Source organism: Artibeus jamaicensis, unplaced genomic scaffold (assembly GCF_021234435.1).
Source record: "Artibeus jamaicensis isolate MK-2021 breed Jamaican fruit bat unplaced genomic scaffold, CSHL_Jam_final contig_388, whole genome shotgun sequence".
NCBI classification, from domain to species: domain Eukaryota; kingdom Metazoa; phylum Chordata; class Mammalia; order Chiroptera; family Phyllostomidae; genus Artibeus; species Artibeus jamaicensis.
The window spans coordinates 1,427,155-1,452,839 of NW_026521813.1; the positions used below are offsets into that span (position 1 = coordinate 1,427,155).

General features: G+C 35.8%; 1 protein-coding gene across 1 annotated transcript in view; it reads right to left on the reverse strand.

Moving 5' to 3' along the window:
* The window catches only part of ADGRB3 (adhesion G protein-coupled receptor B3), a 736,029-nt gene that overhangs the window by 294,411 nt on the left and 415,933 nt on the right, over positions 1 to 25,685 (reverse strand). The window contains exon 16 of the mRNA XM_037139787.2: positions 18,399 to 18,442. Within this exon, the coding sequence (XP_036995682.2) occupies positions 18,399 to 18,442 (44 nt within the window). The remainder of the gene's footprint in view (positions 1 to 18,398; positions 18,443 to 25,685) is intronic.

Sequence of the window (25,685 nt, forward strand, 5' to 3'; positions counted from 1 at the left end):
CACCTTACACAACACAGGGCAAGGAATGGTTAAGCAGAAGCAGCCTTTGGACTGATTCTTTTAAGCATTTCTTGTATAGCATTTCTTTTCTTTCTTTGTTTTTTACTTTGTTTTTTTTCCATTGCCATTTAGCCCCCCATGCGTTTTCCCCTGCTGCACTCACCACACTGTTGTCCGTGTCCACGAGTCCTTTTACCTTTTTGCTCAGTCCCTCAACCCCCTCCCCCCTGCTCCCTGTCTATGAGTCTGTCTCCATTTTGCTTGAACTTTATTTTCCATTTCCATTTGTGGGAAGGAAGGGGATCTATTTTCATCTCAGACCCCTATATGGTAAGCACAAATGTATTCTGGTATATGTTTTGAGAGAATTAATGAATAAACATCTAGTAGGAGCAAGTATAGCATACTGAAGAGCAAGGAAGGTCACCCTTTTGTGGAACATATTGGAAAGCAGCAAAGAATTCTATGGATTAAAGTTGCACTTAAAAGGAACTCTACATTAATGTATAAGCAAAAAAGAGGGACTTTCTGCTAATAACATGGCAGGCGTTCCTGACACAGGTAAGCGCCATATCTGAGGAAATCAGCACTAAATGTAGATTTTAGTAGAATCTGAAAGCTGAGAAATTTAGGCTCAATCAGAACAAAAGCCGTTACTCTCTAAAGCAATTTGACTATATGGCCCCCAAATTTCTTTCGGTGAAACTTAAAAAGGATTTACAGACTTGTCACCATCAGCATTTAGATAATTCTTTGTTGTGGGGGAGTGGCCTGTAAACCGTAGGTTGTGTGTTAGCGTTCCTGTCCTCTGCCCACTAGGTGCCAGTGGCACCCCCACTCCAGCTGTGATCATCAAAAAGGTTTCCAGACATTGCTGAATAGCCCCTGAGAAACAAAGGCACTCCCAACTGTGAATCACTGGAAGGAACTTGATGTTGATATCAACATTGCACACACCATATTTTTATAGATGTAGCTATGAAAAACCAACTGAAAGATCCCCAAGTCCCAGTTCTCAGCGGAGACACTGGCACTGATGAAGTTTTCACTGAAATGAGATAAAGTGGGAAAAATAATAACAATATAGTGACTGTGGATTATAAGTAAAAGTATTTATATTTTTTCAACTGATTTTAAAAGTAATTATTTTATTTGAAAAGTTTCCTTTCTTAAATGTCCTTATGGTGATAATATACAGTTTTATTTGAATTTTTTTCTAGTAAAAGAGAAGTCAATGGCTATTTGTTGGGCTCTCATAACATCCCAAATAAATACATGGTAAGTATGAGTCCATATCTTACGCTGTGGCTCTACTCATTATTAAATAATCCTTCAGCTGTCTTCACAGAGTCCAAAGTCAAAAATACTTCATGTAGGTAGTGTGATACAGTCATGATTCTGGTCCTTGAATCAGTAGAGCTCATGTGAGCTGCCCTCCTACTTTAACTAAAGCACATACATGTGTGTAAGGTGCACAGAGTAAAATAAAGGGCTGGAAAATGACTGATAAAGTTAAGGCAGTTTATTCAAGGTAGAATTCACTCACAGGGTAATATAACTGATTTTACCTAAATGATCCAAATTCAACTGTGTAAAATGAGGCCAGAGAATATCTGGTTTTAATGCCAACATCATTATATTTTTACTTTTTCTGTTCACTTCAATTACTGCTACTATTTCACTTAAAATAATTAATAAATATTTAAATTAATGATTTTATGTCAAATGAAAATGGACCTGCCTTTTGACTCAGTGATCCCACTTCTGGAAATATATTCAAAACGCAAATTCAAAAGAATATAAGCACCCCTATGTTCATTTTAGTATTATTTACAGCCACCAAGATACAGAAACAGCCCATCAGTGGAGGAGTGGATAAAACAACTGTGGGACATTTATACAATGTAATACTACTCAGTTGTAAAAAAGAAGAAAATTTTATCCCTCTCGACACTATGGATGGACCTGGAGAACATTGTGCTAAGTGAAAGAATCCACTCGGAGAAGGGCAAACACTATGTGATTTCACTCACATGTGGAATCGAATAGAGAAACTCAATCAAGAAACAGAACAGAGACAGACTCATAGAAGGGGAGCATATGACAGCTAGTGGGGGCAGGGAGTCACGGGGTGGAGGGATTGAGCAGAAAGGAAAACGGACTCATGGACCGGGATAACAGTGTGGTGACTGCTGGGGGGCAGGGGTATATAAAGGGGCTAAAGGGTAATGGAAAAATACATTAAAAATTAGACTTAAAAAAGATGTTTTTCTCTCTTCTAGGTTCTTTTGAGGGCAGACTATAATTTTTCAGTTATGGTGAATATATTTGTGTATTAAAAGAATTCTAGGAAACACCTGCAAAGTGCTTGGTATGTCCGGATTTTTCAAATGTCTGCAGCAGCCTACTGTGTGTGTGCGTGTGTGTGTAATCATTTTGTAATTTGAAAGCCAGATCCAGTAGGTAGCCTTAAGAAAAGCTTGTGGTAAAGTTCGCATTACAGGTGGCTTTGGAATTTAGGGTTATTCTTGCTTCTGCAGAGAAAGGTAAAATCTACAGAGACAAATGATCTCAAACACACAGACATGATCAGTTGGGTGTCTTGCATTTGGCTGTGAAGGAAATGTTTGTCATTCAACATTTACAAAGATCACGAGACATGCATGTTTTTCCAGCAAAATTCATTCATTCATGATTTAGCAATTATTTTAAAACAATACTGTAAGTGAAGTCATTTGGCTTAAAGCTGTTCACTTAGAAATACTGTAATTCATTTAAAATGTTGAAATCCATAGGTACCTTTGTATTTTTCTTACAAAGATGCTCATTGTATATAGGTTAATCTGAATCACAGATTTCTAATCTCATGATGTGGTTAAGTGACATCAATGTACCTATCTGTAAAAATTACTGAACATTCCCAAAGATAAAATGAGACAGGATATAGTATTTAACTCTTATTACCAGTTATAATGTTTGAAGCAAAATTGCTTTCTTAGCATTCTCTTTTCCTCTGTTAGAGGACATCAGGGTCAGCTTCTAGTATTTACATATGGCAAGAACTCAAATAGCTAACTCACAGAGAGAATGTGATTTAACTTTCTTTCAAAGACTCAATGCAAATTACATTTGGATTCCTGAGAGACCTTGCAATTCATTTCACATTTCACTTGAAATGCCATGTGTAGCATGGTTAAAACATAAGACAACAAAACTCTTGGTGCCTGAAGTGTTCCTGAGATTAAATGAGGCACTTATGGAAGTCAGAAAAGTATTGTTATCTTCTATGGTGAAGTCAGTACTTAATATATTTGAACAGGGTGATCCAGTGACTTTTAAAATTGGGTAGCAGTGACGAGAGCAGGGTCATTTGAGTAGTAATGACAAGAGCTGAGATTTTATACAGAAGAAAGTGAAGCACAACCTAAACAAAATGATATGATTTAGGCTTAGGAAAATATTGGATTTTAAGTTAAGAAGTGAAGAACTTAGGTACTTTTTCATATGAAGTAGTAGAAGAGCTAGTACTTAGAGAGGTTTTGTTTTTTATTTATGAGTTTTAGAGCCATCCGAGAGTTAACATATTCAATGGAACAACAAAAGCAAGCATTTTATAACCACAACTATGAACACAGAATGATATATAGCTTTCAATATCAGATGAATAATTCAATCTTTCTTTATCTTCAGCCCGATAAATACATCCAAATGCTAAATATTCAGTGGCATTTGTGGATTAGTCTATTACCCGTGTTCACTCAGAAAGTAGTTTGGCCTAATAAGCATCACTACCAGAACCTTTGTAAGCCAACACGGTAGGACCAGTAGATGAATAGTTTTGTAAAGAAGAATTTTCATCTTCAATCATTTCAACAATTATTTGGTCAGAGCATGAGGGAGTCAACTCTTTTGACGTCTAATTAAAAGACATCAATTTACATTTCTTTCTAAAACAGAGTAAGAGTCCACATAGATCAGGTTTTTTGTTTTTTTTTTTACACAAAACCTTTGCTTGGGCCTACCTGAGAGTCACCCTTGACTCCCTGCCTCCTTCTGCCCTATTTCAAGTTCATCACCAAGTTCTGTTGGTTTTAATCAGAGTCATAGATAACTCTGATCTCAGAACTCTTCATCCCACTTTTTCTATCCAAACTCCTTACTCTATGGACTGGATTCGCACAGAAACCTCTGAAAAAGTCTCTTGCCTGCAGTCTTGATCCCTCTGGTTCAGTTTCTTTCTTCAACACTGTCTGACTTCTTAAAATATGTTCCCTTTTACATTCCTCTGGTTTAAATAATTTTCATGGCTCTCCATAATCTTTAAGAAAAAGTCCAAACTCTGCAGTAAGGCAAATACAACCCTTCCCTCTTTGGTCCAGACTGCCTTTAATTCTTGGAGCTGACCACCCCCTAAACTTAGGCTCTCAGCATTCTCAAAAAGCTAGATACTCTTAACACAGCTCTCCATTCCTTTCTTTACACATGGTGCTTATTCTGGTTTGAAAACTTTCTTTCTCTGACTGCCCTCCACCTCTCCATCAATATGCCCCTGCCTGTTTAATAGCCTGATAACTTTAGGAATCAATTCAGGCATATTTTTTTCTGAGAGATCTTCTCACATCCCCTAGTCTGACAAGTTCTGTTCTACAGGCACTCTTATAAACTTCCCATATATTTACTTTTTTCTCTATTCACCACTAATTAAAACTTCTTGGGGGAAGGTCTGTGTTTATTAACTGGTATCTTCAGGGACTTGTACACCAAACACATTTCATACATGATGGTTTCAAGCATCATCAATAAATTACATCTTATTTCTTTTGATCACTGATTATGTGGAAATATAGGTATGGGTGTGGGGTGGTGTTGCAGGTGAATGCAGAGGTAAGTAAAATTGAGGCTCTGTCCCTAAGGAATTTACAATCTAGTTGGTAAAAGAAGTATACTCACCAGAAGTTCCTTAAAAAGAACACTTTGGATAAACCATTCAGTAAACATGTAAGATATGGTTTCAACTCTACTGTTTCTATCTCTTTCCAGAATAAACATTGGAAATTATATAAAGGTGCTAGATGTTTCTGAAGCTCATTAAGACAATTCATTGATCTTGAAGAGAGTAGAGAGAATAACAGAGATGACTCACATTTGTGAGGATGGCTACAAGGTTTAGACAGGTTAAAGGAGACTATTTATTTTTGAAGTGAATGTGATGAGGATCTTTGCTTGCAAAGGGGAAAATTCTATAGAGAGAGCTGTAGTGAAGAAAAAAATGGGGAAGACATAACCATTGGAGCAAAATCCTGAAAGAAGGAGGAAAAGGGGGAGTCTAGTGTCCAGGAAATAAGGCCATGCCCAAAAACTGCTAAAAGAGAAACAGAAGTCAGACAAGAACTTAAACAAATGGTTCCTTCAATGGCTATTTCCCAAGTTTGTAATTAAAATTTAACTTTTTTTACATTTTTCTAATCTTGTCCAAAAATACTCTGAACTTTTAACACAATGCTCTTTTACTTAAAATTAATAGAAGATTCACAAGGTTAATTTTAAACATCCTTTTATGTTTAAAGTTAAACTACTAATTAATTTAATTCAATTTCAGGAAAAATGTTCTCTCCCTAATAGTAAGAAGATAGGAAATATGTTTATAAGACTGTTAAGGTAATTTCTCCTATGGTATTAGTTGTGGTCCAGGCATACATTAGGTACTAAATTATCTTTTCCAGACAATTAGGGTTTTATTTCCTTTGCTGAATAGATAAGTTGCAAATTAATCTCCTGTAGCTACTTAGCTCAGTTGCAGCTCCTTGCTACAATGAAGAGCATGGTCTTAATATTCAAGTGGTTAAACAGGTTCTGTTTGACTTTGCAGTTACATCTTTAACATTTCCCCTATGGGTTGCAAGTTCCATATCTTGTTCACTATTTCAGTCCCTAGTAGTTAACAAGTGCATGACATATTGTAGGTACCTAATGAATAGTTCTTGAATAAATGAATGTATACATGTATTAAATTAATAATGGAGTAGCTGAGTAAGAGAAAGAGTGAGTGAATAGATGGATGTTATACACCATGTACCACGTTTATTATTTACTTGATTAATTTGAGAAAATTTCATTGCACACACTGTGAGACAAGGCCACTGTGCATTTCCAACCAAAGACCGGTCTGTCCAGTAACATCACTGTATTACTGTGGTATGTGTGTTACATCACGTCACAGTCAAATTTCACTGTGCTCGGGCATCCTAACAGGCTCAGGGTCCAGAGTTACTGAGAAAGTTTATAATTTAGAGTCCATGAACTTGCTTGGAAAAAAGGACCAACAAAGACTTAGAAACATATGTAAAATTAAGTCTACACACTCAGTTTGGCTATTCAAACAAATGTGTAGAAAATGAAAAGTGGCAAGTACTACTTGAATAACAATTTCAAGATTTAGAGTTTATTAGATTTATTTGAAAAATTTAATCTGCTTAAGAAAGCACACAGAGCTTACATAACCCCCAGAGCCTGTGATTCATTCAATAGATCTGACTTATGGCAAAACTATGCCTTATATCAATAATTCTCAAGCAGAAATGATTTTGTGCCTCCCCATCCTCAGATATTTGGAAATATCTGGAGACATCTTTGGCTGTCACAACTAAAGGAAACAGAGTGCTACCGGTGCCCTGTGGGTGCAAGCCAGGATGTTTTTAAACACCCAAAGGTGGCAAGGTTAAGAGACACCGCACCTTGGTGGAAGGAGAGAGTGCTCTAGGACAGCAGTACTGCCTCAGCACCGACAATGCCTGAGTGATGTTGTATAAGTGAGGTGGTGTCAAATCACTATTTTCAGGGTAAATTTATTTAAACTCTAGCTCAGCAGAGTTCCTCATATTCCCAGGTATACTGCAAGGAAAAGACTGGCTTAGAAAAAATGATGTAAATGTTTATGAACTAATAAATTAATTTATTTCTTTGTTCAACAAATACTCCTTTTAATAAAAAGGTACAGAGTACCTGTTGAGTATGATGTTGGCTGTAGATTTTTCATATATGGCCTGTATTATGTTGAAATATGCTCCTTCTCCTCCCACTTTGCTGAGTGTTTTTTTTATCATAAATGGGTGCTGTACCTTAACAAATGCATTTTCTGCATCCATTGTTATGATAATGTGGTTTTTGTCTTTCCTTTTGTTTATGTGTATTATGTTTATAGATTATGATATTGTACCATCCTTGCATCCCTGGTATGAATCCCACTTGATCATGGTGTATGATCTTTTTAATGTATTGCTGGATGTGGTTTGCCAATATTTTGTTGAGGATCTTAGCATCTATGTTCACCGATATTGGCCTGTAGTTTTCTTTCTTTGTTGTGTCTTTATCTATTTTTTGGATTAGAGTGATGCTGGCTTCATAAAAAGAGTTTGGGAGTCTTCCCTCTTCTTGGATTTTTTGAAATAATCTGAGAAGGATAGGGGTTAGCTCTTCCTTAAATGTTTTGTAGAATTCTCCTGTGAAACCATCTGGTCCAGGGCTTTTGTGTGATGGGAGTTTTTTTTTTAATTACTGATTCAATTTCAGCAGCTACTACTGGCCTGTTAAATCTTTCTGCTTCTTTTTCATTCAGTTTTGGAAGACTATATTTTTCTACAAATTTGTCCATTTCACCTGAGCTTTCAAATTTTTTGGCATATAGTTGTTAGTAGTAATTTCTTACAATCCTTTGTATTTCTGTGGTATCAGTTGTAATCTCTCCTCTTTCATTTCTGATTTTGTTTATTTGGGTCTTCTCTCTTTTTTTCTTGATGAGTCAGCTTAAAGGCTTGTCTATTTATCTTTTCAAAGAATCAGCTTCTGGATTTATTGATCCTTTGCATTGTTCTTTTAATCTCTATGTCATTTAATTCTAGTCTGATCTTGATTATTTCCTTCCTTCTACTTACTCTGGCTTTGTTTGTTGTTGTTCCTCCAGTTCTTGTAGATGTAGAGTTAGGTTGTTTATATGAAATGTTTCTCTTTATATGGTTGTTTTTTAGGTTGGTCTGTGTTGCTATGAATTTCCCTCTCAGGACTGCCTTCACTGGGTCCCATCAAGTTTTGGACTGTTATGTGTTCATTTTCATTTGTTTCCAGAAACTTTTTGATCTCTATCTTGATCTCATTATTAACCCATTCATTGTTTAATAGCATGCTATTCAATCTCCATGAGTGTGAATGTTTTTGTTTTTTCCTTGAGATTTGTTTCTAGTTTCAGTCCCTTGTGGTCAGAGAAAATACTTGATATACTTTCAATTTTATTGAATTTGTTGAGGCTTGTTTTGTGTCCTCTCGTGTGGTCTATCTCTAAAACTGTTCCATGTGCATTTGAAAAGAAGGTGTATTTTGCTTCTTTGGGATGAAAGGTTCTATATATATTAAATAAGTCCATTTGATCTAATACCTCATTCAGTTCCATAATATCATTGTTGACATTTTGTTTGGAAGAATTAACATAATCAAAATGTCCTTACTACCCAAAGCAATTTATAGATTCAACACAATACCTATAAAATACTAATGACATATTTCACAGATATAGAACAAACATTTCAAAAATCTGTATGGAACCATAAATGACCCTGAGTAGCTGCAGCAATTATGAAAAAGAAAAAGTAGGAGAGCTCACGATACCTGGCATCAAACTATATTTCAAGGCCACAGCAATCAAAACAGTCTGGTACTAGCATAAGAAGAGACACATAGATCAATGGAACAGAACAGAGAGCACAGAAATATACCCATGTCTCTATGGGCAATTAAAAGGGGCAGGAGCATACAATGGGTAAAAATAGTCTCTTTAGCAAATACTGTTAGGTGCATGCAAAAAAATGAAACTCTATTACCAACTTATACCATACACAAAAATAAACTCAAGATGGATAAAAGACTTAGATATAAGTTGCAATACCATAAAAGTCCTTGAGGAGAACATAGTCAGGAAAATCTCAGATATTCCACACAGCAATATTTTCACCGATATGACCCCTAAAGCAGGGGTGTGAAACTCATTTTCATCAGAGCCATATCAGCCTCCCTTTTGCTTTTAAAGGGCCAAATGTAATTTTATGACTGTACAAATGTAACTACTCCTTAACCAGGGGCAAAGAGCTTGGCACTGCCTCCAAGTAGAAACAAAGTGCCAGGTCAGATAAAACAAGGTGGAGGGCCAGATTCGGCCTGCAGGCCTTGTGTTTGCCACCTCTGCCCTAGAGCAAAGGACATAAAGGAAAGAATAAACAAAAGGGACTTCATCAAAATAAGAAGTTTCTGCATGGCAAAAGAAAACATCAGCAAATGGAAAAGGGAACCAATCGTATGGGAAAATATATTTGCCAGTGATACCTCAGACAAGGGTTTGATCTCCAAAAAATATAAAGAACTTACACAAGTCCACTCTGGGAAGACAAACAACCCAATTAAAAAATGGGCAAAAGACTTGAACAGACACTTCTCCAAGGAGGACATACAGAGGGTCCAGAAACAAATGAAAGGATGCTCAGCAGCACTTGTCACTAGAGACATACAAATTAAAACCACAATGAGATTCTACTTCACACTGGTCAGAATGGCCATCATAAACAAATCAACAAACAACAAATGTTGGAGAGGATGTGGAGAAAAGGGAACCCTAGTACACTGTTGGTGGGAATGCAGACTGGTGCAGCCACTGTGGAAAAGAGTATAAAATTTCCTCAAAAAACTAAAAACAGAACCGCCTTTTCACCCGACAATTCCACTGCTGGGATTATAACCTAAGAATCTTGAAACACCAATTTGAAAGAACCCATGTACCCCAATGTTCATAGCAGCACTATTTACAATAACCAAATGTTGGAAACAGCCTAAGTGCCCATCAGTAAATGAGTGGTTCAGAAACTATGGTACATTTACACAGTGTAATTCCACACAGCAGAAAGAAAGAAGGAGCTCCTACCCTTTGTGATGGCATAAATGGAACTGGAAAGCATTATGCTAAGTGAAATAAGCCTGGCAGTGAAAAACAAATACCATATGATCTCACCCTAAGTGGAACCTAATCAACAAAACAAACAAGTGGGCAAAAAATAACCAGAGACATTAAAATAAAGAACAAACTGAAAGCAACCAGAAGGGAAGGGGGAGAAGAGTAACTGGAGAAAAAGGGGAAGGTTCAAGTTAAGGATCCACAGACAGAGCCATAGAGGGGAAGGATTGAGTGTGAGAGGTAGGGTGGGTGGGGCAGGGGGAAGTTGTGGTGGAAAAATGGAGACAACTGTATTCGACAACAATAAAAAAAAGTTACAGACTACCTCATTGACATACTCAGAAAAAATCTGAAATAGTACACTTTCTTTAAAAAGTTAATGATGATACCTATGTTCAGGGTAGGTCTCAAAAAATTGCTCACGTTAACATTTTTTGACAAGTTTAATTACCATTTGAACTGATTTCTGTACTGTTGATATCCTATAACAGTATTTATTAAAAATACTATTGTTTACTTTCAATAATAATAGAAATCTGTAAATGAGTGAGCATTTTCAATATGAGAAAGTAATGTGGTACTTGAATTTTAGAGCATCAACAATTTTCTAATAATTAACCCTTTGTCTCCTTACAATGAAATTATCACTCATTAACATTTCAAGACAACTGCAAGACTTCTTTTCTAAACCTGTAATATCAACATATAAGAATCTCTTCTTCCACCAACTGTGGTTAATTTACCATTTAGCAGAACAAATTAAGAACTTATCTGTAATTATGAAAATAATTTCCTTCTTTTATTGAAGTCTTTGCAGCCTCTACAGCTTAGCCTATTATTATTCTGCTTAGTGTAGGTGTTGTTGAAAGGCATTGTGAAAATAAGAGCTTGAATTATAAATTCCTCCCATAAACACTGAGTCGCTTTATATTTTCTTTGGCAAGAAAGAAAAGAACTTATTTCTCTTGAAAGAAAAAGAACATTTTAACTTTCAGGAACACATAATATTGCTACACAATATATATTGAGCTAGGTGACCTATGAACTTGGAAATAGTATTTTATTTTTTGTACCTATCCATAAAACTTACCATTTTTTGTGTGTGTAACACATGTATCTATACAGAGAAGGGAATAACCTATGTAAATCATTATACAATTGAACACTTAATTCCATTTCAGTTCTGTAAATAATTATGAAATACCTACTCTGCTCCAGGAACTGTGCAAGTACTGGCAAAACTGAAATGAAGTTTTAGAGTCAGAGCATTCAAAAGAATCCAGGGGCAACTGGGGAGGCCTCCCTGGGAAAGTCAATGACATTCAACACAATCCATTAAGTTTTGAGTGCCTGAAACTGTAGAAAAGTATGTTTTTGTGTCCTTAGTTTCTGAACTGAATTTTACACTTTAGCACCTTGTGATCAGTACTCAAATCAGGCTGAAAACATAGAACTTACATTGAGCTGAAACATAAATATCCTTTAAATACAGTGATTTTTTTTTGTAAGGATAGCTGCTTATCTAAAACAGCCTTATATCAAAAGAAGATGCCATCTAGAACCTTCATAGCTACAGAGAAGTCAATGAGTGCTTGGCTTCAAAGCTTCAAAGGACAGGCTGACCGTCTTGTTAAGGACTAATGCGGCTGATGACTTTAAGTTGAAGCCAACACCCATTTACCATTTTGAAAATTTTAATGTTTATTATAATGATGCTAACTATTTTCTGCCCGTGCTCTGTAAATGGAACAATACAGCCTGGATGACAGCACATCTGTTTATAATATAGTTCCTGAATATTTTAAGCCCACTCTTGAGACCTTCTGTTCATAAAAAAAAAAGATTCCTTTGGCACTATTATCATTCATGGCAATGGCCCTGGCCACCCAAGAGCTCCAACAAAGACGTACAGTGAAATTAATGTTATTCTCATGCTCCCTAACACAACACCCATTCTAAGGCCTATGGGTCAAGAAGCAATTTCAACTTTCAAGTATTACTGTTTAAGAAATATATTTTATAACGCTATAGCTGCCATAGATAGTGATTCCTCTGATGGATCTATATAAAATAAATTGAAAACCTGGTAAGGATTCATCATTTTAGATGCCACTAAAAACACTCATTTTGATGTAGTTCCATTTGTTTATTTTTTCTTTTGTTTCTCTTGCCTGGGCAAATATATCCGATAAAAATTTCTAGGAGCAATATATGAGATTTTACTGTCTATGTTTTCTTCTAGGATTTTTATGGTTTTGGATCTGACATGACATTGAAGTCTTTGATCCATTTTGAATTTATTCTTGTGTGTGGTGTACGAGGTGGTGTAGTTTCATTTTTCTGCATGTATCGGTCCAGTTTCCCCAAAACCATTTATTGAATAAATTATCTTTAGTCCATTGTATGTGCTTGCTTCCTTTTTGAATATTAATAGACTATAAAGGTATGGGTTTATTTCTGGGATCTCTATTCTATTTTATTAATATATGTGTCTATTTTTATGCCAGTACTAGGCTGTCTTGATTACTATGGCTTTGTAGCATAGTTTACTGTTATATAGTGTGATTTCTCCAACTTTGTTTTTTTTCTCAGGATCACTGTTGCTATGTGGGGTTTTTTGTGATTCCATATAAATTTTTGAAATATTTATTCTAGTTCTGCAAAATATATCATTGAAATCTTGATAGGAATTGTGTTGAATTTATAGATTGCTTTGGGTAGTAAGGAAATTTTAATCATTTAATCCTTCCTACCCTTGAACATGGCATGTGCTTCCATTTATTTGTATCTCCTTCAATTTTTTTCCTCAGTGTCTTATAATTCTCCATGTACAGATCTTTTACAGCCTTGGTCAGGGTAATTTTTGTACAGCAGAGGAAAATGTCAACAAAATAAAAAGACAACCCACAGAGAAAATATTTACTGATATATATGATAAGGGCTTAATATCCAATATATATAAAGTAATTACAAAACTCAACACCCCAAAAATCAAACAGCCCAATTAAAAAAATGGGCAAAAGACCTGAATAGACATTTCTCCAAACAGAACATACAGATGGCATGTCATAGACATATGAAAAAATCAATGTCACTAATCATCAGAGAAATGCAAATTAAAAACACAATGAGATATAATTTCACAACTGTCAGAATGGCTACCATCAATATATCAACAAACAATGAGTACAGGTGAGGTTGTGGAGAAAGGAGAATGCTTTTGCACTGTTGATGGGAATGCAGGCTGATATAGCCACTGTGGAAAGCAGTGTGGCAATAACTCAGAAAATTAAATATGGACCTGCCTTTTGAGCCAGTAATCCCACTTCTGGGAATATATCCGAAGGATCCCAAAATATGAATTTGAAAGAACATAGCACCTCTATGTTCATTGCAGCGTTAGTAGAAGATTGAGAAACTGTTTGTAAAATAAAAAATCAACGAGTGAAGCAAACTTCACTGTTGTCTTATTTTAAGAAATTGCCACAGCCACCCCAACCTTCAGCAACCACCACCCTGATCAGTTAGCAACTATAAACATGGGGGGGGGCAAGACCTTCTACCAACAAAAAGATGATTGCTTGCTGAAGGCTCAGAAGATTGTTGACATTTTCTAGCAACAAAGTATTTTTTAATTAAGCTATATACATTATTTTTAGGACATACTGCTATTACACATGTAATGGACTGCAATATAGAATAAACATAACTTTATATGCACTGGGAAATAAAAAAATCTGTGTAACTAACTTTATTGCAATGTTTGTTTTATTGTAGTGGTCTGGAACTAAACCTGGAATATCTCTGAGATAGGCCTGTATTTTCTTTTTTATAGACTCCATTTATACATATTTTATAATGACTTCTTTTGTTTTCAATTTTTGTAAAATGTCGTCTGCAATATGAACTCAATTTGACCCCATATATAATTTGTAAGATATTGTAGTTACAGTTACTACTTAATTTATATGCAAGTATAATTACTTTTGTCCATTAAATCACAAATAAAAATGATTAAAAATAAGTTCATTTTTTAGAGCAAAAATCATTACACTACATACTTTTATTTTAAATATTGTATTTTTCCATGACCATCTACCCCCTTATAATCCTCTGCAGTCACCACATGGTTGTTCATGTCTATGAGTCCTTTTTCCTTTTTGCTTGATCCTTTCAACCCCTAACTCCTCCCCCTCAATCGCTGTCTTCCTGCTCCCTATATATGAGTCTGCATTTATTTTGCTTGTTAATTCAGTTTGTTTATCAGATTTCACACATATGTGAAATCATATGGTATTTGTCTTTCTCTGACTAGCTTCTTTCACTTAGCATAATATTCTCTGGGTCCATTTATGCTGTCCAAGGGTAAGTTTTTTATGGCCAAGTAGTATTCCATTGTGTAAATATCTCATAGTTGCTTTATCCACTCATCTACTGATGGACACACAATCCATTAAAAATGGTCAAAGAACCTGAGTAGTCACTTCTCCAAACAGGTTATACAGATGGCTAGTAGATATACAAAAAGATGCTCAATGTGACTAATCATCAGAGAAATGTGAATTAAAACAACAAGATACCATCTCACACCTGTCGTAACGGCCATCATCAATATATCAACAACCAATGAGTGCTGGTGAGGTTGTGGAGAAAGGAGAATGCTTTTGCACTGTTGGTGGGAATGTAGGCTGATATAGCCACTGTGGAAAGCAGTGTGGAGATATTTCAAAAAATTAAAAATGGATCTGCCTTTTGATCCAGTGATCCCACTTCCGGGAATATATCTTATGGAACCCAAAACACTAATTCAAAAGAACACGAGCACTTCTGTGTTCATTGAGCTATCCTTTACAATCACCAAGATATACATACATTGTCATCCTGTCACTTTTCTTCAGTGATCCCTAACTTATGATCTTGGTCTTTCCTTCTTGCCTTTGTATAAAGCCAAAGAGAAACATTGGCTACTTTGACAAATTTAAAGCATACTCCAGGAATGCACTAAAAACATGACCTTTGCTACCAAATCCAGCTTACGGAACCTTATCATTCTCCTCAATAAAACTAAAACAACCATGACTGGGTACAAAGGCTGTGATTTATGTACTTATTGCCAAATCCTAATAATTTTATTTACATTGATTTCACACTTGCTAATGTTAATTCAAATCTATAACTTAAATAATTTCAGAAAGAATATGAAGGCTTTTAGGAGGTATTTACAAATATATAGTGAACTGCCTGGTTAATGGTATGAGAGATGATATTAGCTACCTTTAATTATTAAGTGTCTTTAATACCAAAACTGTAAAATAATTATTACCTGCAGTACAAGTGGGCCATTACGAGACTTAACATAAAAAAATATCTAGTCTGTTTTTTAAAGGCTATATAAGTAAGAAAAAGTTTTAGCTTGAATCTTTAAAACAACTGAAAAATACAATTTTAACACAATCTAAAATGAATACTCAGCAATTTAAACCTGGATCTTTTCAGAAATAGAACCACAGACATTAGCAAATTAAGAGAGGTTCACCAGGGGCCTATACTTACCAGCCAACTCTAGATTGCTCCTATTAATACTATGGTCATTAATATTTTAGCATAATTTAAAAAATCCTGTCAGAAGGGTCTCTTGGAATCACCCCAGGGACTCCAACAACAGTATAAATTGGTGAGAAATATTGGATGAAATCCCAGTTTTGCTATTATTAATTTTTAAAACATTTAGTTTAAGCAAATACTTTGCGAAGTGAACTCAGTGACTTTATGAGGATCAGAGGGAGGAGGGAGGCAGGTAAGATGTAAAGTGCATGTAAACACTAATGAGAGCTTTCTAGGACCAGCATCTCTTGGCCATTTTTTGTCCAGGTTAGTTGTTTTTTTTCCTTTTCAATCTAATACTCATTCTGAAAGTATCTGACACCTTAAAAATTACTTTTATAGATATATGGGGTGCATTTTGTTTAGTCAAAGCAAAATAAAGAGCTCCCCTTCCTTGCTAGAAACTTGCACTAAATAACCAATGAACCAATCAACTATTGGATAAACTCACCTGTGCCCCAAACCTTTACTGAGTGCCCGCCACGTTTTAACCCCTGGGACAAGCCCTGGAGGAGCATGTTTTCTGCTGATCCTCATGACCACCTCATGCATTTAAAATATTTACTTGTTTTAAATCTTAACAAGTAAAAGATACTCATGTATTACTTTTACAACTAAAAATTAATTTAAAATAATTGAAAAGTAAGGCAATTTGATAACTTGCACCAAAATTAAAAGACGACTTCTAATTTCAACTTTATAACTATAATCCTAAAAACATGATTTAAGTCAGCCCTTTTTATATTAAAAAATAGCTAGAGCATTTCACTATAAACTATAGCGAACCATGTAAACTCAAATTTAAAATCATTGCATTGATAAAAACTATTGTGTTATGAACATGACCACCAAAGAAAGAGAACAGATGTGAAGAAAGGAAATAAAGTTGTCTTCACTTTCACTGTTTGAAACTCGCCCAAACAATTTAATGATGAAACAGTCTGATAAAAAGTGTGATAGGACAGAAGTTCTGTCTCAGCAGAGAGCTTTTGATCACTTTTCAGACACATCAAGAAAACATGAACTGTCTGATCTCTTGAGATAATCTGCTTTGAAAGACAGCTGAACACACCTTTTCTCACTGAGTAGTTTTCTTCAAGGACAACTTAACACTTAAATTTTGTAAAGCTCAGCCATGTCCTTTGTAATGGAGAAGAATTATGTTATCAGCACATGTTAGAGAAAGTAGTATGTGATTGATTCCTAAGTTAACGCTAACCTCAAATGCCAATTGTTTAATAAACTGAATTTAACATCTTAGACAATCTGTGAAAGGAATCAAGATAGGCCCAAAATAGAGGAATGCTATTTCTTCCTGTAGTATCCCTTTAACAGTCCTGAAAGTATTTTTGAATAACACTTTCCCCCGTTTGGGAAGCACACTACTAAAAGGATGATAAAACTAAATCAAGGTTGCTTGTTACTCATGGAGATGTGTAAGTAGCAATAATCAAGAATGTAAAATGCCATGTTCTTCTTGAGTGGCAAACACTCAATTATATTTGTGTAGTATTGCACCAAACAGTGCTTTATAATATACTACCAAGTCTTCTCTGGCTGCTGGTAAAGAAAAAAGCTTGCATAGTTTACTACCATGGACTTCTCTGTGGGATTTCAAAAAGAAAATATACTGACATCAGTAAGGGCATCCAGCTCATATCACAGGGCCATTGGGACTGTCCTCGTGGCACTAGGGTTCATAGAAAAGGATCACTAGAATATCAGAGTCTATAGTAAAAATTATGCTTAATATCATTGATTCCTCACCCACATAAATACTGTAGTTTAAGTAGTATTAGTGTCTGAGGAATAAGTACATTGCTAGTAGGTTTGCTCTTTACCTAAAAATCTTAAGAATGCCCCTCTTCTAGAGTCTCCAATAATTACTGGACAGAGACAAGCAATATTGTAACACCTCAGATATAGATCAGATTTGGGGTAAAGAACACAGGTAAAAATCTTAGAATATATAGAAGCCAACAGCACGGTGCCTTATCTGACAACATATTGCCATGGTGCTGTGAACTTGGGGCATTTATTGATATTTATCTCCCCTCCTTACAAGACAAAAAAGAAAACCTTGGCTACTGCACTGAAATAAAGCTACATAAGTATTTAAAGTATAGGAGTTCAATCCAGACTTATTCATGAATTTTTCTTCTCTTAAAGACATTAAAATTTATAGAATTACCAGATTGAGATAATTTTGACCAGATATATTAAAATTACTTATATAAAAAAAGACATAAAAGAATTATTCATCCTTATTTATTGCAATTATTTTCTTTTGTCTTCATGAATTTATAAAATATATGAATGAAAATTAAATGTTACTCTGTGTGTTTCATAACAAACAATTCAGAAGGGCTACATAAATATTGCATTGCTGCGATAATAGATTCAAGGTCATGCAAGTAATGTATTGCCTAAATGACCATAGAGATTGCTCTTTTATTCTGCAATGCTAAACTGAATTACTCAGGCAAAATGTTGAAATAGCCTTTGAGACTCTATGAGTTTGAAATATTAAAGCTTTTAAAAAATTGTCATAGAATTCACATCACAACATGCCATACACATTAGGTAATGCAAGTCTATCTGGGGACATAACTGGATGGCATCTTCACACACAGACACATTCTTCAGGCTGTCCTGCAGACCCAAAAGGGATGATGCTTTCTCTCTGAATGTAACACCATCCTACTAAGTTATCCTATTTCTGTTGACTAGCAGGCAGCTAAAATAACTTAATGTGCTCTGAATATTTAGTCCAAAATAATGTAAGAAAACATCTGTCACTTACGTTTTTGAGTCATCCCATAACACACAATAGGGATTCAAAGTACCCTAAAAATAAGCAGAGGAAGAATGAATGTATCTTGAGTACATACATAAAAAATTATAGGATTGTGTAAAATACAAACAGAATGACAGATTTTTTTATTTGGCAGTAAGATTCTTTAAAGATTCCACCTCCAATTTTTTGCATTAAAAATGTGCATGTCCTTTCTCATAGATTCAATGACCCATTTTATAAAATCTATTCACGAAAACCACTTATTCCAAATATCATAACCTATATTCATTTTTGAAAGTTGAAAGTGATGCAATCATGTACCACAAGGTCCATATTTGATGATTTCTATTTTATTTTATTTATAAAGTATTAATTGCTGAGTTGTTTCCTTTAACAAGACCAAAGTATTTACAATATGTCAATCATAGTGAAACACTTTGTGTTATGCAGCCATCACCCCTGCCACTTCCTCTGCAGCCTCTAGGGCATCGGCTCCCTGACACTATAGAGTTCCATTAGTTGTGCACTTCAGGAGAGTTTGTTGACTTGAACCACAAACCTTGTTAATCAACAGATCTTATTTGTGTAGGAGCGTATCTAATGAAACTCAGAAAAAAGTGCTAAATTTTTATTTGGTTTAATAATTACGTATTTAGTAACCATCATGAACTTCAGGATCACAAAATGAGTTTTCCACATGCATTATTCAGGGAAGTACTTTTCATTTTAAATAGAAGTAGTTGTTGGAAAAGTTTTTCTTTCTATCTGCCTGTCCATGTTCATTGAGTCATATTTTGCCCTTTGCAACTAACTTAATAATTCTTCTTGTATGTGACATCTTTAAATATCTACAGATCCAATCCTGCTTCTGAAGGGTCTTCATTATAAAACATGCTCTGTTAGTTAATGAGTCCTACATGTTTCATGTCACTAATTTCCTGGAGCACAGACTTTAAACATGTGTTAAAACCAAAAGCGGGTAGGATCAAGGGTGGGAGGTGGGGATGGCTTGGGTGGGGAAAAAGGGAGACAACTGTACTTGAACAACAATAAAAAATATTTAAAATTAAAAAAATAAACATGTATTTAAAGAAATCATCCACTTGTATCCTACCCGTACAGAATAAAGCAGGACTATTGTCTCTCCGATTTAGGAAAGGCACAGAGGACTGTGTCAAATATTTTGGTAGTCTCTTTCTGAGCTTTACAAGCATTACCCATATTTAAAATCTCTTAGCTTCTTAATTTTTTTTACATTAGTAATTTTAATTGTCATCCAAGGATATGCTTTGTAATTTATTTTTAGAGAGAGAAAGGAGAAGTGGGAGGGAAAGAGGGAGAGAAGAGGAGAGAAAGATACATATATAGAGAGAGATGTGAGAAACATCAATCAGCTGCTTCTTGTACAGGCCCTGACCAGGGGCTGAACCCACAGCTTAGGTATGTGCCCTGTCTAGGGATGGAACCTGCACCATTTTGACCTTTTCGTGTACAGAATGACACTCTTATTGACTTAGCCACCTGGCCAGGGTCTTAGAGGATTTTGAATCCTGATTTGGGCATCTGTCATATTTACTATTGCTTCCAAAACTTGCTTTATTACAGGTTTAAGAAACAAACATGATATATATGTTCTCAGTTAATGAAGTCATTGATGACATGATGAATAGGCCAAAGCAGGTAAAAGTTACAGTCCTGAAACAGGTGAGTGGCTCCTTCCCAGAGGTGGACATGCTCCCTCAGGGTTAGCCTGCCATGAGCCCTGGTTCCTCAGACTTGTCTATATGTAGGTTGTCATGTGTGGGAGCAACTTGCTCACAAGTCCTCCCGAATGCCACGGACACCAGTGAATAATGACCGAGACATGATGGATCTGCTTGGTGAGGAGAAGTGAGCTGTGTTCAGTTTCTCAGGGGAGACAAAGGCCAGCAGAGGCCAGTTTCTCTGAGGAGAAAAAGGCCCTGAGCGCCTTCCTCCATAGCCTTTTATTGGGTTGTAATACACAGGAATACAGGGCAGCAAGGATCAAACAGTAAACAACATTTCAAAGAAATATGAGGGCTTCAGAGTCTGAGTCAATGTCTGTCAGGTAGAGAGTTGCAGAAACTTTGGGAGACATACTCATTTCCTCTTGGACCCTTATCATATGAATGAAAGCACTCTTAGCAGAGCAGATTTCACAGGTTTATCAGGAAGTCTTTGTGATGCCAGATTTTCTGCCAGGACTCACTCTAGCAAGGCAAGGAGCTGCACCCCTCCCCATCAGATATTCAGGCTTAAGGGGATTAGAGCCAGGAAGTGCTTCTCCCAGAGGACATGGGGGGGGCTATGTCAAAGCCAGGGAGGGGTGGGGCAAAAGTCCATTGCTCTTTGTTGCAGCCCGAGTCCTTCCATGAAGGCCTCCCAAGTGATCAAGTCTGGCTTAGGTTGCCCCCCACTGTGAGGGGTCTTACCCATCATTGACTTCAGACCAAGCTTTGGGGGCAGGGAGAGGAACTGAAGCAGAGTTTGCTACCAGAGACAGGCTTTGTCTCCTGTGGCTGGCACTCCAAAGGCCATTCCTCGCCCTTAGCCACAAGGGATCGAGATACAATTCCTAAAACCAGGCAGAGCGGTCTACAACAGTCATGGTGGTATATCTGGCAAAGCAACATTTTTAAAAGTCTAGGCAAGCTTTTTGTGAAATGCTCCTCTCCTATGTGCTGTTTTCTGAGTCCATTCTAGGATTCCACTAGAAATAAAAATTAAGTTCACTATTTTAAAATCTTTGAAATCTACCCCCCCTTTTTTATTATTCATTTTAATCAGGATATTTGACTAACTCCAGTATTTTGGCACCACTAACATTTTCCAAAATCCTTCAAAGACCATGCATCCGAGGTAGGAATCCTACTTTTGACTGTATGCTCATACCCCTTACCTATCATAAAACATTGCTCTGAAGAAGGCTATGGCCTCACAGAATTGATGAGGAGCACACACATAGAATGTTGCTGTAATGATACCAGAGACATGCTTGTATAAGTGTCACTAGTGATAACTGACTGCATAAGAGACAGTGTCATGGTCTCTGCGTAAGCCAGAGTGAGCTTTATAGATGACGTGGGTCCTTGTCCGGACCTCACAGTAGACACAGATGTGGCTGTTCAAGGGATGTGGAGGGGAATGGTACTTCAAGTAGGTTTCTGCCTCTGTCATACAGGACTCTATCTGGTTTACTCCACATTTTCATACAGCTTGTGACTTCCTAAGAAATTTTAAACACTGCTGGAATGTTATGTCAAAGTTATGCTATATTTACCTAGAGATTTGTTCAAAAGAGCTCAGACCACATTACAGAAAATAAATCATCATTGGAATATCCAATGGAGGGTATGAGTGTATGCATTTCATGAATGTAGAAATGAAGAGTAGGTGAAGAACCTGAGAGAACAGGTCCTCTAAATCTAGTTCATGCCTTTTCTGAGTTAGAGAAACTTAAAATCTCTGTATAAACCAATACAGGATTTTTATTACGGGATTAACATTTCAAAATCAGAGTTTCTAACAGTTATAACAAAAGAATAATTTAGAAAATAAATATTATATAGACTTAATTTGGGATATCCCCTTCTTTTTACTCTTTTGAAGAAACAGATGTCCACTTTCAGATAAAAGTACGAAGATGAGAAACATTTCCATTCCTATCCCATGCCTGTGTCAGTCCCCAGTTTTATCCTGTACCTTCACCTCCTAGATGCTTTGCTCTTTCTGTCTTTGTAAAAATCTAAAAAAAAAAATCTGTGTGAGAACGTTATAGACTCCATGATGTACTACTCAGTCTTGTGTTTCTCTATACATTCCGGGACCTACACAACAGAGAGGTACCCCTTTGTGAATACTCATTCTAATATAGTCACTGATATGTAGGCCTGTGAGCTGAGTCAGTTACTTACCATTTTTAGTTTGGAAAGATAAGAACATACAAATTAGAGAAATCTTAGTACCTAGATAGAACAATCTCCAAAATATATAAATAACTCATATGACTCCACTCCAGGAAGACAAACAATCCAATTAAAAAATGGGCAAAAAACTTGAAGACACTGCTCCAAAGAGGACATACAGAGGGCCCAGAGACATATGAAAAGATGCTCGGCACCACTAGCCATTAGAGAGATGAAGATTAAAACCACAATGAGCTATCACTTCACACTGGTGAGAATGGCCATCATAAACAAATCAACAAACAATGAGTGCTGGAGAGGTTGTAGAGAAAGGGGAACCCTGGTACACTATTGGTGGGAATGCAGACTGGTACGGCCACTGTGGAAAGCAGTATGAAAAACTAAAAATGAAAATGCCTTTTGACCTGGCAATTCCATTGCTGGGATTATATCCTAAGAAACCTGAAAAACCGATGCAAAAGAACCTATGCACCCCAATATCCATAGCAGCACAATATACAATAGTGAAGAGCTGGAAGCAACCTAAGTGCCCACCAGCAAATGAATGGATAAAAAAACTATGGTATATTTACACAATGGAATATATGCAGCAGAAAGAAAAAAGGAGCCCCTACCCTTCTTGACAGCATGAATGGAACTGTAGAGCATTATATTAAGTGAAATAAGTCAGGTGGTGAAAGACAAATACCATACGATCTCACATTTAAGTGGAACCTAATCAACAAAACAAACAAGCAAGCAAAATATAACCAGAGACACTGAAATTAAGAACAATCTGAGAGTAACCAGCAGGGAGGTGGGAGGGGATAATGGGGGGGAGTGAGGAAGGGTTTTCAGGAACAACTATAAAGGACACATAGACAAAACCAAAGGGGGGGAATCAGGGGAGGGAGGTGAGGATGGCTGGGGTGGTGGGGGAGTAGTGTGTGTGGGGGGTAAATGCAGACAACTGTACTTGAACAATAATAAAATAATTTTAAAAATAGAATGTGCAATGAGACATTAAAAGATAAATTAATCCCAAATGTAAAAAAAAAAAATCCTATCTAAAAGCTTCTACTGGGAAACCAATTGTAAAATATTTGTTATAATTTTCAGGTACTTTTCTCAATGGTGTTCTCCTATAAGATCTGTTATGAGAAATTTACAGGAAATCAATAACAGGAAATGGTGAACTCAGCAGAGTGCATAGCAAAATTGTAATGATACCAGCAAGAGGCTAATGGGCATGGTATAGAAGTAAACTCAAGAAATGAATTAAACTGAGAAAAAAACTTCAGGCAAACGAGACAAGGAAGCTAAAGAACATTAATTTACAAAGCTGTCAATATAATTGACAGAAAATATTAAAACTGCATGTGTTTGAAAACTTTTGGAAAGATTGTGCTATTCTTAAAAAAAACACATTTTTGGAAAAAAAACCTTTTTTCTTGACTTCATCCAAAAATAGCATAGTTGAGCGCCTGTTAAACATTTCTACTCTCCAGCTTTTAAACACTTAAAAAATGTACCGTGATCCAAATTTCCTAATTACCATAAATATTCGATATACCACTTTAAGTGTCTCTAATAGTCTTTGCTATTTTCTTTTACTTCTCTGTTCAAAATAAACTAAACCAATATTTTATGGTAAAATATATCACTAAGTGTGTCAATATGTTTATATGGGTGGCTCTCTCTTTTCCTTTGGTCTGCATAACTTTTCTTTTTTTCTTATTTATAACAGAGGATTTGGCATCTTTTCTAGTTTGACCTCAATGATTCTAGAAGGACATTCATAGTGAAATCCTTTTTTTCCTTCAGAAATCTCTTCCAATCTACTTTTTTCCTATGGAACACTTTATATATATCTCACTATGATAAATTACTCACAAATTAATGAAGTCAGCAAGAAAAGCAAAAAAAGATGATCAAAAGTTCTTTTATTAATTTACTTATTTATGCAAAAATCACTTTGTAAACACCTATTACATTTTAGGTACCCCTGTAGGCACTGGCAATACAACACTGAACAAAACAAAATCCTGCCTCATCGACGTAACTATACTGAAGGGGGAAGGCAGAGACAAAAACCATAAATAAGCACATATATAACATGCTGGATGGTAATCTGTGCTGTGATGAAAGCAAGTCACAATGAGTAGGAAAGGCTGGGAAGTGGATGATTGAAACTTTGTATGTTGGGAAGGATTCACTAGGAAGACAATATATGAGCAGAGAGGTCTGAAGGAAGGTGGCTACAGAACAGATAAGGGTAAAGTCACAATAAAAATGAATGAAGACCAAGTTTCTCTTAATATATGTGGTGTTGTTTTAAGTTTTGAAAAATTCAATTCACATGTGATCTTAAATACACTCTTGATACCTTAATGCATTAAAAATGTTTTCTAAAGCTTCCAGTGGAAGCTCAGACTGCCAACACCTTTGTCTGTCTATTAACACCCTCAGGGGGAAAGGTAACCAGAATTTTATCTTCCAATCCACGCCAATCCTATATTCTTTCACTGAACAACCTTAAAAAAAGGCTTTAAACAAACATGTTTAAAAAAAACTGTTTTCTCTGGATCTACTCTAGAAACAACTGAGTTGTTTTATTTAAAACAGTGTAGATTCCTTAGCTCCAATGATTTTAAGGTTATGGCTAAACTAGAATCATTCATTCTAACCTGCCCTAGTAATTTTCATCCACATCAAATTTGGAGAAGTACTGCTCAAATCACAAACAACAGAAATAATGTAGTTAATTTACTTTGTTTTTCTTTAGACTTTCAGATGCTTAGGGCTCATACGCCATAGTAAAATCTTAATCTGGGCACTTCTTAACTTTCTTATACCTTTCATAATCCTTTTGAAACAAAAATACCCTCTTGTCTATAATGGCCAGACAAACAAATGGACATAGGACACAAAGAAGGGCAATGACTTCACCATCATTATTTCGTCCTTTCCAGTGCTGTGACTCAGATATTCCAAGAATATTCTTTCTGTCATGTCTTCTAGTAAATGGCACAGTGACATTTTGAATGTACATGGGAGAAAGGCTGTTCACTATATAATCTCTCTTTAGATTTTGAAATTTTAGACATGAAGGCATTATGTTAGAATGACCTGGGTTTTGCTAGGCTTATTTCTCTACTAAGGTTTAAACACCATTATTATATAATTGCACAAATAGATTTTAGGAATTCCTTAAGAACAGTTCCAAAATGACTAACGTGTTCATAAAAGACTAATTCATACCCTACTTATAATCTTCATATTACTTGAGAAAATGCAATTTAAAAAAAATCTCAGCAAAGCATGCTAGGGAAGTAAGATTTTAGTAGATGTAAAATTTTCCATAGTC